At 34.9% G+C, this 20160-nt stretch overlaps 1 protein-coding gene across 3 annotated transcripts in view; it reads right to left on the bottom strand.

Moving 5' to 3' along the window:
• Window positions 1-1250: 1250 nt before the first annotated feature.
• The window catches only part of LOC128213393 (interleukin-6 receptor subunit beta-like), a 46009-nt gene continuing 27099 nt past the window's right edge, over window positions 1251-20160 (bottom strand). For 2 of the 3 annotated variants that reach the window (XM_052919041.1, XM_052919042.1), the window contains exons 8-17: window positions 19979-20070; window positions 18697-18922; window positions 17939-18105; window positions 17053-17209; window positions 15206-15370; window positions 10580-10738; window positions 10286-10373; window positions 8418-8574; window positions 7006-7071; window positions 1251-5179 (exon numbers count right to left, since the gene is read on the bottom strand). In XM_052919041.1, the coding sequence (XP_052775001.1) occupies window positions 3728-5179; window positions 7006-7071; window positions 8418-8574; window positions 10286-10373; window positions 10580-10738; window positions 15206-15370; window positions 17053-17209; window positions 17939-18105; window positions 18697-18922; window positions 19979-20070 (2729 nt within the window). In that variant the 3' untranslated portion in view covers window positions 1251-3727. Of the gene's footprint in view, window positions 5180-6514; window positions 6556-7005; window positions 7072-8417; window positions 8575-10285; window positions 10374-10579; window positions 10739-15205; window positions 15371-17052; window positions 17210-17938; window positions 18106-18696; window positions 18923-19978; window positions 20071-20160 lie in introns of all 3 variants that reach the window. The other variant, XM_052919043.1, reaches the window with a different exon arrangement.

Here is a 20160-nt window from a genome sequence, read left to right as displayed (position 1 = left end):
GCAATAAAAAATGGTTAAACCAAATATTTGCCAATGAAACCCTCTGAGACAGTTTAAAAATCAAGTAAATTCATTGAATAATCTTTTTTTATTTTATCGTCTAAACTAGCATGTATTTAAGTGTGATTTTTTTTAAATGTAACAGAATATGCATCTTATTGTTCATGTTCACATACAAATTCAATGGTTTGTCATAAAAAAAAAATGCAAAAGAGACACACCATGCTACGTTTTATAGGTAAATAGCATTTGCACCAAAAGAACTATTCAGCATTGATAAATGTTGTAATGCTCATTTTACAAAATTAATGATTACAATATATGTATTACAAAGATACTTTTTGTGATCGATGAATATTTATAAATGATACTGAAAAAGTATACTATATATACTCATTTTGTACTCAAAAATAAACTTTTTAAATGTGTAAATGATATTGACATTCATTTTTTATTTCATGTGAAACGTGCACAAAACAGTTGAAATACTTCGAATAAAAGCTTATCTGTTAACCATTACTTAAACTGCCCCGATAGGTCAGTGGAAGAGCGTTCGTTTTGGGCCGACGGAAGGTTGGGAGGTTCAAACACCAGCCACTTCAAAACCGAAAGATGATAAAATATTGTACCAAGAACTCTATTGCCTATAGCTTTAAGCATTAAAGGATAGTACTGGGAAAATGGTGAACTAAGCATTGGTTTCACCCCAAGAGAGTTAAATGTACCCTGTGGATCGGTGCATGCTTTACACGAAGCACGTTAAAGAACAAAGAGGTCTCTTCGCATAGAGCTAAGAGGTATTGCAAACCAGATTTCTTGCATCACACTCAGTTATTTCAATTTTCTAATACCTGGGTTTAATTTTCTATTGCAGACACTTCTATCTTATGCCACTTATGGCATTTCAACACAATTTAAAGCATGATGGCATCATGGCGGGGCCATAATGCAGCCAAAAGGCGTGGGTAGATCGTGATAAACACAAACATACAAACAAACAATTGCAAAATGTGAGAGCAAATGCTCTCTTTTGCAAAAAAAAACACTATTTAAAACTGAATGACTTGGATTCCTTTAAATCAAAATTAATGGGAAATAATATATGTTGAATAATGCTGAATGGAAAATTTACAGTACATTTTCAAAGTTATGACAATATATATTATTATTTACATATAATAGTGTAAAACAGTTTGATAAAAAAAAATTTGTTGAAATCATAAACAGATATCTTAAAATGAAATCATACAACTTGTAAATATGTTTATCAAAAAAAGAAAATAATAAAATGCATACAAATCCTTCAAAATAAAATACACTGCAATTAAATATTAATTGCAACACAGAATAATGGAAAACATGTTGACATTCAATAATTCTTATGCATATGATAACAAAATGAAAACAAAATGACTCGTAACATAAAAATCGTTGATTGCCTTTGAATCATTCAATGTAAAATAAGCCACATGTTAATATTTCTTATACACAATATACTACGGTAACTTGCTGAGGTACAATTAAAGCAAAATTAATGATGAGAATTATGTTGAAATTAATGCACCATTAAAACACAGAACAACTGAAATTACTGACAGTGACGGTCACCGTAGGAGACAGTATTATTAAGGCTAATATATATAAGGATTCTAGCCTCAGATTATAAATTATCAGAACTATCAAATGGTCTATGAGTACAGTAAATAAAAACAAGAGTGCCACAGAGAGAATGCCAACGCTTGTCTGTTTTAGTCAGTCAAAAAAAGGGCATAACTCAACAAATATTAAAGTTATTGGCCTTTTTATGCATATGCCTTTTGTCTCTGGCAATATGAGTACCAAGTTTGATATAAATATTCTGAATGGTACTGAGATATGGCAAAGGTTAAAGTTTTTGTATAACAATGCCGCCGCAGATGATGAAAATGACACATAGGCTATAATAATACCGAAAATGATTTTTCACAAAAATAGACAAGCTTAAAAATTACCTCTCTGATGGGAGGCTTTTCAAAAAGTTGGGTTTGTAAAGCATGGTCATAGTTTTCAGAATGAAATTGTTCGAATGACCAAAAAAGTAGTTGACTGTTCAATATCAATTTTCACTTTAGTTTTAAACAAAAACATATTGAAACTTAATTTCAAAACATGTGTTTTCATCTAGTGCTTGTATAATATACAATATTAAAAATATTATACATCACAAAGCTTGCAAAAGTTACAATTGCAAAGCTTTGGTCCCAATTATTTAAGTGGTTATAAATTTAACACAAAAATGTGTGATAAAAAAATAGAAATTACCTTTAAAAGTAATTTAAAAATCTTTCTAAAATCACAATAACAATTGATTAATAATAGTCAAACAATACAATACAATACAATTAATACAATAAACACGAATATCAGATTTAACAAAGTATGTTAACAAAAAGCATTTAAACAAAATATGATCTGTTTTAAAGAAATCATAACAATCAACAAAATTTTCTTAAATACATAAACTTTCTTGCTTACATTCTTGCAAGCACATGTTAAAGTTATGTAAAATGAAGATAACTGCATGTTATGACCACTTTAAAGCATTATCCCAAAGAATATTATATTGCTCCCTAAACAATTATAACAGGTTTCATTAAAATGTTGTATGCATTACTTTCACATTACATGCAGTTTACAAGTGTTACATATTAATAAAAGGGCTGTTTTGCTGGTACACTTTCTGACTAGAGTGCCACAGATCAAACACCAACACTTGTCTTTTGGGTTTTTTTCAGTCGAGAAGAGGCATCACTCAACCACTATTAATTAAAGCAAGAGTTATGGACCTTGCTGTACATGTTCATATTGTCTCTGGCAACATATGCACCAAGTTTCTTTTGAATATCTTGAATGGTTTTGAGCTACATGTATGGCCAAGGTTAAATCTTTTGCGTAACAATACCCCAATGCTGAAAACAAAATCACAGGAGCTGAAAATACTCTGCAAAGCAAACAATTTACATCTTGCACATTCCCTTCACTTGAATTTCAGCCTTCTGACAAATTATTTAGGTAAAGTTTATTAAATTTTAAATGCCATCTTTATTGATAAGACACTCAAACATTTGTCAAAGGATGGCTTCCCTCCATATTAACTAGTGTTGGGAATCAGTTCCAATTTTACAATTGATAATCGGTTCCACTCAAGTAACCGATTATCGATAGTACAATTGTTTTTTTCAAAATACTAGGTAAAACATAAAGTGAAGTTTTTTCATGCACATTATTAAACTCTCAATCATTATATGCATATACGTTATGTCTATGATTGAAGTAATTAAGTGTTATATAAAAAATAGTTCATTTTTACTTGCTCATTGTGGCTTTCATCTGCCATTTTGTTACATATAACGTCTGAACACTTACTTATATTTTTTTCAGTTTTTTTTCGATGATCAATTATAACCAAATACAATCGATTGTCAGCGATTTCAGGCCCAACCAATTGATTTTCGATTATAATCGATCATCGGAACATCACTAATAATTAACCCATTTTGTTTAACGAAAAAAGATTTTTAATCAAAGTCCTTAAGTGCAGTTTTTTCCCAGGTTTATTATGTGACTAATAATTCTCTCCATTGGTTTAAAAGCGATGAATGTTTATATCAGGGTATTTTGACATCATGTCTATTCAACACAAGAGTCAGGGATAACAATTTTGCTCATACCCATTATTTGAACCTTTTCATGTTGGCATCATCTGATTCGCTGCTTGAACACTGTTTTGAGAGACATACCCGCCGTGAAAATTTGGAGTTGGTTCAGCGTCAGGGCTATTACTTGGTTCTTCTATACTACTCACTCCTGAATCTGACTTCTGGCTATCACTAGCACCTGAAGATTGCCTTGACCTTTGACCTGTTGGGTTTTGATAATAGTCTTCACCTGGACCTTGATTTGCCTGGGCTTGAACAAATACTGGGTTTTGAATATGATCTTGACCTTGAATGTGACCTAGATCAGCTGGAACTTTAACATAATATTTAGGTGGATTAAGAATACAATCTTGATCGTGATCTTGAACCAGATTGGCCTGAACTTCCACACATTGTGGGTTTTGAATATAATCTTGACCTTGAACTTGATTTGCCTGAGCTTGAACATATGCTTGATTTTGGGTATAATCTTGACCTTGGCCTACATTTATAGATTGGGCTTGAACATAGTCTTGCCCCAAATTAAATTCTCTTTCCACTTGATCATTATCTTCAAGCTCAATAGGTTCAACAATATTTTCAATATGTCCTTGACCTTGTGGTGTTTGGTCTGCAAGGATCATATAGTCAGCTACCGGTTCTTGACCTGATGACCCTTGCGAAGGTTGAGAATAAGAGTCACTGTTTTTTTCATTAATACATAGCCCTAAGATTGAAGAATTACTGACATTAAAAAGGGTTGGAACAGGGATATTGGTGATGTGTAGTTTGTTTTCTAGTAAGAGGTTTTTAGCATGAATTTGTTCAATCATTTGAACAGAAGCATCTGAAGATATGCTTTGCAGTGAAATATGGCGGCTTGAAGGTAATGAATCCTGTTCTGTTTGAGATAGTTCAGGATTTTCAGTATATTGAACATTGTCAGTGTTCAGAGATTTTTGGTCACTCAATCTAACGTTGCCCGTGTTTTTGCTTTGAAGTGATCTCCTAGAACACTGAGACCCTTCCTCAGATATAGTAGCCTTTCTATAGTCATCAAGGCTATTGTCTGAACAAATAGATATATGCTGGTTTGATTTAGTTCTCAAAAAAGACTTCTCAGTAAATCCTGAGTCCTTAGTCGAATCAACATTTCCATTATCTACCTCCTTTTGCAGTGTCTCGCCATCATCTCTTGCATTACAAGTTTTGTCAGCTCCATCTCCACTTTCATTAAGTTGTTTCACTGAAGTGTCACCAACATTAAGCACATAATCAGAATTAACAACTCCTGGCATCAGAGGATCAGTTGAATCTTTATGAGGCATCCTATCCACTACACCATCTTTTTTCTCATTATTAGCATCATCAGATGTGGAGGAACCCGATTCATTTTCCCTAACCCAACTGTAATCATCTGGAGGAGGACTGTTTGTTGGAGACATCGGATATCCGCTGTCCTTGCTCCCCTGCCTTTCAATTCTCTTTTTATCATTGTGAAGCTGAAAAACAGGATACATTATCAATAAAATTTCACTCAGTATTATCTTCTATAGATAATGGTAAAATCTACTAAAAGTTTGAAAAATTGGTAATGAAATTGTCAAACTTCCTCCAGTATTTTATCCATATTTTACACTTAGTATTTGCTTTGTATAGGTTATTAAGATTCTTATAAAGATATTTAAAACATACAGTATAGTTTCAATGCCTATACTGTAATATATTTTCTAACTTAATGCTTAATGGTAGTTTAGAATATGCTTAACATAATTAAGAGATTTTGCTAGGTTGCCAAAGATGTAAAGTTTGAATATAAGCTTCAAGAATGAATTTAAAAATCCAAGTTACAGGTTATGATAAGTAATGAAAAAAGTAGAATAAATACCTAGGCCAAAAAATACCTTTGCCTTTCTAGTTACCCAACAAACTGATTAATTTTACCACCTATTGTGTTATTTGATGCTCATTTTAATCATTTTGAGACATGCATTTGTCATGTTTTTAGGACCATGACTGAGATCAGCTTTGGCTGTGTACAATAACAAATTTAAATCTATGTTAAGTTTTAACATGTATGCAATGCAATGCAGAATTAACTAATGCAATGCAGAGTGCTTACCCAAATATGAATACACCATTTTGTATTTAACACTAATGCAATGCAAAGTGCTTACTCAATTATGAATACACCATTTTGTATTTAACACTAATGCAATGCAAAGTGCTTACCCAATTATGAATACACCATTTTGTATTTGACAATAATGCAATCCAAAGTGCTTACCCAATTATGAATACACCATTTTGTATTTAACATTAATGCAATGCAAAGTGCTTACCCAATTATGAATACACCATTTTGTATTTAACATTAATGCAATGCAGAGTGGTTGCTCAATTATGAATTCACCATTTTGGATTTAACATTAATGCAATGCAGAGTGGTTGCTCAATTATGAATACACCATTTTGTATTTAACATTAATGCAATGCAGAGTGGTTGCTCAATTATGAATACACCATTTTGTATTTGACAATAATGCAATGCAAAGTGCTTACTTAGTTATGAATACACCATTTTGTATTTAACATTAATGCAATGCAAAGTGCTTACCCAATTATGAATACACCATTTAGTATTTAACATTAATGTAATGCAGAGTGGTTGCTCAATTATGAATACACCATTTTGTATTTAACATTAAAGCAATGCAGAGTGCTTACTCAATTATGAATACACCATTTTGGATTTTACACTTAAGCAATTCAGAGTGCTTACCCAAATATGAATTCACCATTTTGTATTTGACACCTATGCAATGCAGAGTACTTACTCAATTATGAAAACATCATTTTCTAACTTCATCTCTTATGCCTATATTTAAAGGGATCTGATATATAAAATTTAACACACGAGCAGTCGAGCACCAAGGCTAATCAGTTTTTCTCACATTACCATGGGGAATAACTTAACTACTGATCTACTGAATTTGCGACATTTGTATGTGGTCATTTTCCGTACCAAATTTCATGATACTATCTTAAATGGTTTCTAACTTCAGGCCAATATTAAAGAGTTTGCATGTCAAAGATTGTAATGATACTAACTGTACTATATATGATAATAACTGAACTTTTTTTGTGTGTGTGGAACAGACAAACTAATGTAGGTTTGGATATTTCAGAGAATATCTATGTTATCTAAGCCAACGTCTTTGTACTACAACACACATTGGACCAAATAAATCAGTGTCTTTCTCTTCCAACAAAATACATGTTACAAAGCAAACATACAACCATCACAACAAACACTATTATTACATACCTCTTCATTGATGGGAATGTTCCTATCTGAAGGAACGAGGTAGCCGTTATTATCCAAGCCCTTGTCCTGTTTCCAAAGAAAGAAGAGAAACAGCTGTTTTTCATACATATTTAAAACTGTGGAATTCATCTTTTCTTTAGTTTTTTTTAAATATTAGAGAAATTGCAAGGACAATGAATTCTATGCAACTAAATTATGGTTAAATATGAAAAATACTATTAAAAAATGACTTGAATGTATGCTAAAATGTTCAAAATAATTCTGTTTGTTTTTTTCATGCAATTCTTTATCTGATAAAAGCCTCTGGCCCAAACAATGATATGCTATATTCTTTTGTGTTAACTTAAAAAAAGAAGCAAAATAATTTTGTCAAACAACATTTAAAAGCAAAGTGATGTGGACCCACTCGCAAGCATTGTTTGTTGTTTTTTGTCAAACAGGGGCATACCTCAAACACTATTTATGCCAGATTTATAGCTTTTGCTGATTATGTGCATATTGTCTTTAGGGACGTGTACACCAAGTTTCATTGGAATATCTTGAAAGGTTCCATTAAAGATTTTTGCACAAAGTTAAAGACAACAACACTAAGGCTATGACAATACCTCGATTTTCAATATCTTTAAAAAAACACTGGAAAGCTTAAAACATTATATTTCAGCTATTAATTACTAAAACTTTAATTCTAAATACCCAGAGGGCCATTTCAATAATAGATTTTGGTCTTCAATAATCTTATATCTGTGTGAACTTAATAAATGGCAAGATGTTGATTTTTTTTGATTTTCTCTATTTTTTGTTCATTTTTAACTTGGGCTAAAGTTCAGTTCACTAAAAAAGGTAACAAAATAATGAAACTGTGACACTATCTTTACTTCAATTTACAACTATAACTGACTAAAATCTTCAGTGAAACAGCCCTCAGTAAAAACCTTAGCATTAACTTATACATAAATTGGATAAATTGAATGAAACAGATCCAGAGTTTCTTAAGGGAGATTTTAAAAATTGAGCTTTAAGCAAGAATAGGAAAAATAAAAATTAGTGGGTACATAAATAAATAAGAAACAGCCTAGAACACTTGTCCTTCAAAGCGTACAGTCAACCAAAACAAAAAAGATTTAGGACTAAAGAAAGAGTTAAATTGTGTAAAAAATCAACTAATATAATTGCCAGAACCCATTGGCTGAAAAAAATAATATCAGGCAGTTTCATTGGTGCCAAATGGTGACCTCTTCAGAAGCGTAGCCAATGAAATTGTATCAAGCATCCTTTTTCTATATTTACTTACAAAACCTCCTATATAACATCATGGTTTAATCTTTAATTTGAAGAGTATTTAATTGTTACATGTGATTGCATTAATTAGAAGAGTTTTCTCCCCTACCTCATTAATATAGAAAATACCGTACCTGTGCATGATTTTCATCATGTATAACATTCGCGGGATCTGAATATCTTGTGTAGCTTTCTAGGGTTATATCATTTTGCTCTATCGGACCTGAGATGGGCAAATCCACAATCTCTCTCTTACTCCTCAAGAATTCTATACGTCGGTAGTTACATTTTCTGAAGAAAATAATAAACACCATATAACTAAATACACGAAGACAGAATATTCTTGTAGTTTTTTTTAAATAAGAAATTTTGATTGGACAGATACTATTGTTATATGAAAGAAAAGCTCATGAGTTTTCTCTATTTCATAGGAAACATATCGAACAAAGACACAGTAACAGATTGTTTTTAAAAACGACATAAATAGTACTAAAATGTACTAACAACTATTTCTGTAATTCCAAGTTAATTTCTTTTCTACATATTTTCAACAGACACAAGAACACCAAGTTCAGTAAAGTGTTGTCCCGTAATAGCTTTTGCATACACTACTCAAGTTATTGGAATCATATCATTTGAATCACCATGGTGAAGTAACTGTTTTGTACCAAGTTGCCAAGGACAACGTTCATTAACTAGTGTGCATTAAGGTGAATAGCCTTGCAATTTATCCGCATCATAGTAATATAGCACGGTAAAGCTCTTGTCTTCTTATTACCATTCTGATATGGTAGTCAAATAATATATAAACAAAAAAACAAAGAAAACACTCTCCAACAAAGTTAAAGAATGGATTACTAGATGTATGATTGACAAACTAGACAGATCTTTTTCTATTAAACATTTGATAAGTTTTTTGTAAAACTTAAAACTAGTTTTAAATGTAGTATTTCTGTATATTGCTTAAGTCTCGTTAGGCAACAAGGCAATTATTTAACAATCAATGGCAAACATCAGCCCAGATCATATACAGTGGAACCTCACTAAACCGGATCTCCACAAAACCGGAATCCTCGGGATACCGGACTTTTTTCAGAGTCCCGATTTTCCCCTTCTATTTTCAATGTAAAATAATCCCCACAATACCGGAACCTCGGAATTCCGGATACCGGACAAAAAATCGAGAAAATTTGTTAGTTGTCAACATAATTTTACCTCGCAAAACCGGACATATATTTGTTCAAACATGTCAAAATGATTTTGTGTATTAGGAATTCGCGAATCGCGTGTCACTTTGTTTTGACAGCCGGTGCGTCGTTAAATATTGCACCTTTGATGTTGTGATAACTCGATAATCGATAATGATGATTGCGCTGTGGATTGACTGCCGCGCGATAATCAAACGTTAATCAAACTTGTGAAAAGAAAATTGATTGAAACATTAATTTGTTTGTTGCAGAAAATAAAGAACTAGAAACGGTTATTAAGTGATCATTTTGGAGCGTTGTTTCATCTAAAGACATCTTTGAGTGACAGAGCGGCGCTTTAATTAAACAATCAAACATACTTAACAAGCATTAAATTACGCGAGTTGTTTTATTTTTTTAGACTCGGAAAAAAGATGATAATAAAAACGCAGAATTATGTTTATCACTTTTGCATGTGCTTTAATCATGTCTCAACCTCCGTCTAAAACTGTATAAACTGTATCTGTAATGTACATTGATATATAAATGAATATACATGTATACTCTATGCATTATTTCAAGTTACTTGAACCATCGTTGATGTAAAATAAATGTTATCTTTACGTGTTTTTATTTTATTCCAATTTCCAACTTCCCTTTAAAGGTTAACTCAGTTAATATTTTGAGTAAACTTACTCCATACATCAAATCCTCACTAAACCGGAATCCTCACTAAACCGGAAATTTTGCCCAGTCCAGACCTTGTCCGGTTTAGTGAGTTTTCACTGTACAAACTATGGAACACATCCACTCACCTTACAGTACATACAAATCCAGCAATGGCAAACGCCAGAGCAACTACACAGCCAAAAGCGATCCCAAGAATTACACTAGGTTTTAATGCTGAAAAATAAAAATAATAAGTACATATTTCAAATAAGTTATGACACTAAAACAGACTAAATTATTTATAAATCAAATGTTGAAATTACTGTTTTTCACAACTTCGTTTAGCAAAGTCTAAGTACCAGGTATAAAGAATATTTAAAATATTTTTTAGAAATGGAAGACACCAGATGAACAGTTGAATGGATCCGTTACAACCATACTTTTATTTATAGCCTGGGCAAATGCTGGTTCACTATCAGGGGTAGATTTTCCATCTCTTGTCATTCCCCGAACAACAATACGATATACTTCATCCTCCTTCAGGTCCGTTAACATGTAGCTATAATCCTTCTCAGGAACCTCCACTGAGTCTACTGTGCCTGGAAAGAGAGATAATCACATTCAATTTTCAGACAAATTAATGATATTTTTTCAAAGAAAATAATTCTGCATGTACATACTAACATATAAAATGATATAATCTCATCAAACTACTTTTTATATAAAACTAATTTATTTATTCTGTTGTATCCCACACTACATACTTGAATCCATCTCTGACAGTTTCATCAAATATGCGAATAATGCAGAATACAACAGGCATTTACAAGTCTTACAACAGACATTAACCAGTCTAACAACGGGCATTTACCAGTCTTACAATAGGCATTAACCAGTCTCACAACAGGCATTAACCAGTCTCACAACAGACATTAACCAGTCTCACAACAGGCATTAACCAGTCTCACAACAGGCATTCACTAGTCTCACAACAGGCATTCACCAGTCTCACAACAGGCATTAACCAGTCTCACAACAGGCATTCACCAGTCTTACAACAGGCATTCACCATTCTCACAACAGGCATTGACCAGTCTCACAACAGGCATTCACTAGTCTCACAACAGGCATTAACCAGTCTCACAACAGGCATTAACCAGTCTCACAACAGGCATTAACCAGTCTCACAACAGGCATTAACCAGTCTCACAACAGGCATTAACCAGTCTTACAACAGGCATTAACCAGTCTCACAACAGGCATTAACCAGTCTCACAACAGGCATTCACTAGTCTCACAACAGGCATTCACCAGTCTCACAACAGGCATTCACCAGTCTCACAACAGGCATTAACCAGTCTCACAACAGGCATTAACCAGTCTCACAACAGGCATTAACCAGTCTCACAACAGGCATTAACCAGTCTTACAATAGGCATTAACCAGTCTCACAACAGGCATTAACCAGTCTTACAACAGGCATTAACCAGTCTCACAACAGGCATTAACCAGTCTCACAACAGGCATTCACTAGTCTCACAACAGGCATTCACCAGTCTCACAACAGGCATTCACTAGTCTCACAACAGGCATTAACAAGTCTCACAACAGGCATTGACCAGTCTCACAACAGGCATTAACCAGTCTCACAACAGGCATTAACCAGTCTTACAATAGGCATTAACCAGTCTCACAACAGGCATTCACTAGTCTCACAACAGGCATTAACCAGTCTCACAACAGGCATTCACTAGTCTCACAACAGGCATTAACCAGTCTCACAACAGGCATTGACCAGTCTCACAACAGGCATTAACCAGTCTCACAACAGGCATTAACAGTCTTACAACAGGCATTAACCAGTCTCACAACAGGCATTCACTAGTCTCACAACAGGCATTAACCAGTCTCACAACAGGCATTAACCAGTCTCACAACAGGCATTGACCAGTCTCACAACAGGCATTGACCAGTCTCACAACAGGCATTCACCAGTCTCACAACAGACATTGACCAGTCTCACAACAGGCATTAACCAGTCTCACAACAGGCATTGACCAGTCTCACAACAGGCATTAACCAGTCTCACAACAGGCATTAACCAGTCTCACAACAGGCATTCACCAGTCTCACAACAGGCATTCACCAGTCTCACAACAGGCATTAACCAGTCTCACAACAGGCATTAACCAGTCTCACAACAGGCATTCACCAGTCTCACAACAGGCATTCACTAGTCTCACAACAGGCATTAACCAGTCTCACAACAGGCATTCACCAGTCTCACAACAGGCATTCACCAGTCTCACAACAGGCATTGACCAGTCTCACAACAGGCATTCACCAGTCTCACAACAGGCATTAACCAGTCTCACAACAGGCATTCACTAGTCTCACAACAGGCATTAACCAGTCTCACAACAGGCATTCACCAGTCTCACAACAGGCATTAACCAGTCTCACAACAGGCATTAACCAGTCTCACAACAGGCATTAACAAGTCTCACAACAGGCATTAACCAGTCTCACATCCAGTCTCACAACAGGCATTAACAAGTCTCACAACAGGCATTAACCAGTCTCACAACAGGCATTCACCAGTCTCACAACAGGCATTAACCAGTCTCACAACAGGCATTAACCAGTCTCACAACAGGCATTCACCAGTCTCACAACAGGCATTAACAAGTCTCACAACAGGCATTAACAAGTCTCACAACAGGCATTAACCAGTCTCACAACAGGCATTCACTAGTCTCACAACAGGCATTAACCAGTCTCACAACAGGCATTAACCAGTCTCACAACAGGCATTGACCAGTCTCACAACAGGCATTAACCAGTCTCACAACAGGCATTAACAAGTCTCACAACAGGCATTAACCAGTCTCACAACAGGCATTTACCAGTCTCACAACAGGCATTAACCAGTCTCACAACAGGCATTAACCAGTCTCACAACAGGCATTAACAAGTCTCACAACAGGCATTAACAGTCTCACAACAGGCATTCACCAGTTTCACAACAGACATTAACAAGTCTCACAACAGGCATTAACAGTCTCACAACAGGCATTCACCAGTCTCACAACAGGCATTAACAAGTCTCACAACAGGCATTAACCAGTCTCACAACAGGCATTCACTAGTCTCACAACAGGCATTAACCAGTCTCACAACAGGCATTCACTAGTCTCACAACAGGCATTAACCAGTCTCACAACAGGCATTAACCAGTCTCACAACAGGCATTAACAAGTCTCACAACAGGCATTAACCAGTCTCACAACAGGCATTAACAAGTCTCACAACAGGCATTAACAGTCTCACAACAGGCATTCACCAGTTTCACAACAGACATTAACAAGTCTCACAACAGGCATTAACAGTCTCACAACAGGCATTCACCAGTCTCACAACAGGCATTAACAAGTCTCACAACAGGCATTAACCAGTCTCACAACAGGCATTCACTAGTCTCACAACAGGCATTAACCAGTCTCACAACAGGCATTCACTAGTCTCACAACAGGCATTAACCAGTCTCACAACAGGCATTAACCAGTCTCACAACAGGCATTAACAAGTCTCACAACAGGCATTAACCAGTCTCACAACAGGCATTTACCAGTCTCACAACAGGCATTAACCAGTCTCACAACAGGCATTAACCAGTCTCACAACAGGCATTAACAAGTCTCACAACAGGCATTAACAGTCTCACAACAGGCATTCACCAGTTTCACAACAGACATTAACAAGTCTCACAACAGGCATTAACAGTCTCACAACAGGCATTCACCAGTCTCACAACAGGCATTAACAAGTCTCACAACAGGCATTAACCAGTCTCACAACAGGCATTCACTAGTCTCACAACAGGCATTAACCAGTCTCACAACAGGCATTCACTAGTCTCACAACAGGCATTAACCAGTCTCACAACAGGCATTAACCAGTTTCACAACAGGCATTAACAAGTCTCACAACAGGCATTAACAGTCTCACAACAGGCATTGACCAGTCTCACAACAGGCATTCACCAGTCTCACAACAGGCATTAACCAGTCTCACAACAGGCATTGACCAGTCTCACAACAGGCATTCACTAGTCTCACAACAGGCATTCACTAGTCTCACAACAGGCATTGACCAGTCTCACAACAGGCATTAACCAGTCTCACAACAGGCATTAACAGTCTCACAACAGGCATTGACCAGTCTCACAACAGGCATTCACTAGTCTCACAACAGGCATTCACTAGTCTCACAACAGGCATTAACCAGTCTCACAACAGGCATTGACCAGTCTCACAACAGGCATTAACCAGTCTCACAACAGGCATTAACAGTCTTACAACAGGCATTAACCAGTCTCACAACAGGCATTAACCAGTCTCACAACAGGCATTGACCAGTCTCACAACAGGCATTCACCAGTCTCACAACAGGCATTCACCAGTCTCACAACAGGCATTAACCAGTCTCACAACAGGCATTCACCAGTCTCACAACAGGCATTCACCAGTCGCACAACAGGCATTAACCAGTCGCACAACAGGCATTAACCAGTCTCACAAAAGGCATTCACTAGTCTCACAACAGGCATTAACCAGTCTCACAACAGGCATTAACCAGTCTCACAACAGGCATTCACCAGTTTCACAACAGACATTAACCAGTCTTATAAAAGGCATAACCCAGTCTTTAAACGGGCATTATCCAGTCATACAACAGGCATAATTCAGTCTTACAACAGGCATTAACCAGTCTCACAACAGGCATTAACCAGTCTCACAACAGACATTAACCAGTCTTACAACAGGCATAATTCAGTCTTACAACAGGCATTACCTAATCCTACAGAATACTTCCCAGGGAAGATGGTAACTAATCTGATGCAATACTCTTTCATAAATATTCGTTCAAAATATTTCACGGTATGAGGACTGTATAGAATCAATGTATGTCATATCAAATATGTTATCCACATAAACTCAAGAAATCATTATCATTATAATTATAATCATTACTAATTTTATCCCTTAGACCTCTTTATAGCTTACCTTTGCAAGAATTGATGCCCTCCTTCACCACTGTACAATACTGCACGACATAAAATGCGATAAACGGCTGCCATGACTGGCAAGTTAGCTTGTCCCATATAACATTGATGGTGTTGTCTTCTGACCCGGGGCTTGCTTTCACGCTATTTGGCGACACTGTTGGGGCTGTAAAAAATTTAAAAGTTTGCATATAAAATTTTGAAACAAAGACAAACACTAGAAATTAATGTGTTTGTTTTCATCCCTTCAAAGTGAGTCTTTAGGTATATATGTTATTATATATATATTAGGTATACCAGGTATATGTGTATATGTGTATTGACTGTTATTGACTTGACCAATGGGTTTGAAACCCATATAACTATGGAAAGCAATGCCATAGTTAGATTGCTAAAAGTACTTGGATAGTTTTTTCTACATATGAGCTGCATCGCGCGATTTTGGGCCTTTGGATATATATTTGCTTTTATTATTCTTTGGAGTATTTGAATCGAACCAGAGAAACCATGTATTGCACATTTTTAATAATAAATCTGACGTCATTCACATGACATCGTTACGAAAGAACACTTTATATACAAATAACATGCAAAATAAACATATCAGTATCACAAATAGCTTATAATTTTAATTGTTTTCTTAACACAGAATCATTATGGAACATAAATTAAGAACACAGACTATGAATGCAGTCGAAATAATTGGGATGAAATCTGTGGTTGCTATCGAAACATGAGTAAACCAATGGTCATAAATCATCGAGAAAATGATGCTCCAATGGCAAACCTTTAAAAGAAAGAAGTTTGGACGAAATCGATATACATAAAAAAATCATTATTTTTGGCAATTTTAATTAATGATTTATTCATTTTTAGTAATTATGTTTGAAGGCCCAGAATCACTCGCTGCAGCTCATATATAGTGATTACATGAGCTGCCCTTTAATACAAACATTTATGGAACAAGTTTAGGAAAAGTTATAAAGTGAGCCTTTTATCTAAAAAAAATTGTAAATTTTTAATCATTTTTCAGTAAACAGTTTGATGCTAAATTAGTTGGGAAAAATTTGTCAATTCAAGTGTCATTTCCTAGGGAAATTTAAGCAGAAAATATGTAATGGTTGTATTTCTTCTAAAACAAGGAAGGTCATGTCACAAAATAAATGTATATTTGACCTTGTATACCATTTTCTGATTCTCCTATGGGGCTGATCGATACAATAAGGTACTAAACGCCATTGATTTATATTAACAAGTTAATTTTCACCATGTGCATTATAACCATGTATGAAACGAGCGCTGCAGAACGAATGCCAACACTTGTTGCCTGTTGTTTTTTCAGTTGAAAAAGGGACATAACTCAACCATTATTGAAGCTTGTTTAGGCTTTGCTGGGCATGTGCACATTGTTTCTAGCGACATGTGTACCAAGTTTCGTTTGAATATCTTGCACAGTTTTTGAGCTATGGCCAAGCTAAACAGTTTTGCACAACAACTACGCAGATGTCGAAAACAAAATTAGACGTCCTTTAAATACCCTTAATAACAATTTTCTATGTTTTATATGTTTCTGGAGTTATGGCTTAAAGTTCTGTATGCAGACAACAGTGCCAAAGCTGTGACAATACCTCAACCATTTTTTTCTAAGGGCCGTTTCAATAAAGATCTTAATTATACTTAAACATAAATTGAAATTATCTTAGAGCCATAGTTTCATTTATCTGCTACAATTGACAGAATGTATGACTAAAATAGTACTACTGTACATTCAGAATGTTTGCAAAAGTGAAATGTTAGCAAATTTCAACAAAAGCCTTTTACCCCTGGTAAACATAAAATAAAACATACCAATATTTTTTGGGTATATACAGCTTTCTAGGGCCAGTGAGCTTATATCACCAGCCTTTGTTACCATTGCAACAGCATACATTTTATTTTCTGGATCGGCTAGCTGCAGTGAGGTTGTCTTCATTTGTGATGGAACACATTGTAAAACTGACATTCGCTGGAAAATGAACAGTTTTATTAAAACTTCAATGATGTAAGGACAATGTAATTTATAAAATAACAAAATTGGGCTACATGTTTAGCCTCTGTAACAATGAAACCCACATTACATACATTTATCTGTCGTAGTTAAACTTTGTAAGACATTAACAATGTTTTAAAAGTGGTCAAATGAAATTTTTTGAAGCTTTTATGACGGAAACAGAAAGAGTAGGATGATCTGTAGATATTAAGAATAATGCAGGGGCAACATAAGAGGATGATGCAAAATTCATCCTGTCTTTGTACAAATTAGTTGATTTCATACAAAATTGATGAATCATCACACAAAAATCTAACGAATGTTAGTGATTGCTGAGAGATTGTCGCAAGAATTAAACCAAACTTTTGGCATCCATGACAGGTCATTTTTCGTACAAATGTTATGTAAATGTTGTACGTTTGTTGTACAATAATTACGCAAAACTACCGTAGTTAGACAAAAAAACAATATTTTTTTTGTCACAAGACACCTACTATTTCTTCAACTCCTGTACTACATTGCAAGACAACCTATAACATCCCTGATTTTTTTTCCCTGTCATAGTTCATTGCAGGCTTTAGGATTATATGAACACCTAAGATTTAATATTGCAATGTGTTTTTAAATCCTGAGGAAATTACTTTTCCCTAGCTTTAAATCAGACAATGAGTGTACTTTTAATTATGAAGATTTAAAACCGCTTACCTTGCAGCTCCCACGATCTTTTTCACACCAGCAAATCATGTAGTGAGCACGACTCTTTGTCATCTGTTCCACAGAATCTCCCAGAATTACAACATCCACAGTGTTTGTTCCTGATTCTGAGGAGTTGTTCGAAACAGACTCTACCATGAAATGAGGTCGCTCAATAGCTGGAATGATTAAAATAGCTGTACAATATATCTTCCCTGATAAACTGCGTTGTTGTTGTTTTTTTTCAAATTGGCTTACCCGGTATATTTCTATGCTTACTTACAAAACAACTTGCTGAGCATTCAATCTTCAAATCTGTCTGAACTTTTTTTATAGGCAAAGAAACTGGTGTTTTGACCTTCATAATGATCCTAGAGTAATCCTGACAATATCCAATAAAAATAATTATGTGATGTCAGTTTTTGGCACTTCACACACTGTTGATTTTTTTTTTACAGTTTAAATTCCCTATGTCGCACTTTGCTATCTCGATTTTCTGGTTACATGTATGTCAAACTTTTTCGCCTTTTTCTCGGTTTAGTTTTAAATGTTCAGTATTTTGGTTACATGTATATCAAATGTTTGTTATTTTGAAGTATTTATCGAGGTCCCAACAATTTCTACATAGCGAGTTTTGACTGCTTGTCATGCAGACCATTATAAAAATATGAGCAAAATCTTTTAGCCCCTTCTTTATTTCAGTCCTGCATAAAAATAGCTTTAGGGGGATTTAAGTTATCAATAAAACATAGTTAGGTTACTAAACATACTTGAGTGACGAAGCACAATGAACGAAGAATTGTGCGGGGAACCTCCAATGCTTGTGTAGGCCACTACAGTAACACTGTACGACATGTCACACAATATGCCCAGTAAATTCACTGAATAGAAACTCGCTGCAATACCATCCACGTTCATAATTTTGGCTTTCCCTTTCGGCCATAGAGTTACGTTGTAAAATATCATCTCCCCGTTTTTGTCTATTTCTGGTACAGGCTGAAAGAAAACATAATGATTTATATCCATATATTTTTTTAAATCAACACTGCATGTTAATTCATCTCTTCGTTCTTGTATACTTTAGTTTGAGACAATGGGAATATCATACCATTGAAAGAGTGAATGGCAAAATACATCAGACCAGGACTTGTAGTTAAATATAAAGCAAGTTTCAGATATAGCACTATAATTTTACATGCAAATCTTAGTATGAGTAGACAATCTATTTGTTTCCAACTATATATCATACATATATATATATATATATATATATATATATATTTTCAGATTGGATGTCAGTCAAAATGCACTGCACTTCACTTCTCCTCAATAAGATCTAACTCTATATGAAGTCAATAACTCAAAAACTTCTACGTCATGCTGCGGACAAAAAATAAGCATGAAAATTAACTCCAAAATACTGCATTCAGAGTTCTTGCTCCTGTGCTCTGCAATATAAGAATAAGTATTGTGTGTAAAACAGGAGTTCTGCATAGCAATAGTGAACACTAATCTGCTGTTTTTCAGTAAAAAGGAGGATAACTCTTTAGTTATTTAAAGCAAGAGTTATGTGCTTTGCTAAACATAAGCATACTGTCTATGGCACCATGGGTACCAGATTTTTACGTTATGGCCAAGCTTGAGACTCTATGCAACTTGACGACGATGCTAAGGCTATACCAATATCACTTCACGTTTTCTTTAAAAGAAAACTGGATGTTGTTTCAATAACGGTCTAAAGTTGTTACTTAAATCATCTTCAATCTGTATCTGGCTAACCAGTAAGTTTAATTCACACAAATAGGTAGCAAAACAATGGATGATATTGAAAACAATAAGATAATTTCAATTTACGACTATAATTAATCAAGGACAAATTATGTATAGAACTAGATGACTTATCTGGAGGTTATCTTTTATTTAGTTTACACATGAGAGCAATTTAACTGTTCAACAGTCATTATTTAAAAAGAATTAACTGGTTTTAGACAGCTGGCTGCATATCATTATTGAAACAAATGCAGATGAGCTATAAATTATGTTTAACCTTACCTTCCAAAAAACTCTGACCCTTCTGTGTGTACCCTTGTCACATTCCAGTGGGTCCCAAGTGTACCCAATGACCTCCGGGCTGGCAGAGGGCCCTGAAAACGTAACAAACTAGCTTTTGTGATTCATTTTTTTTTTAAAACATTATCAAAACTGGGTTTCCTTGCACAAGCTGAAAGCTCTTG

Source organism: Mya arenaria, chromosome 13, assembly GCF_026914265.1.
Source record: "Mya arenaria isolate MELC-2E11 chromosome 13, ASM2691426v1".
Taxonomy (NCBI): domain Eukaryota; kingdom Metazoa; phylum Mollusca; class Bivalvia; order Myida; family Myidae; genus Mya; species Mya arenaria.
Note: the sequence above shows the minus strand (reverse complement) of the source record. Positions and strands in the feature narration are given on the sequence as shown.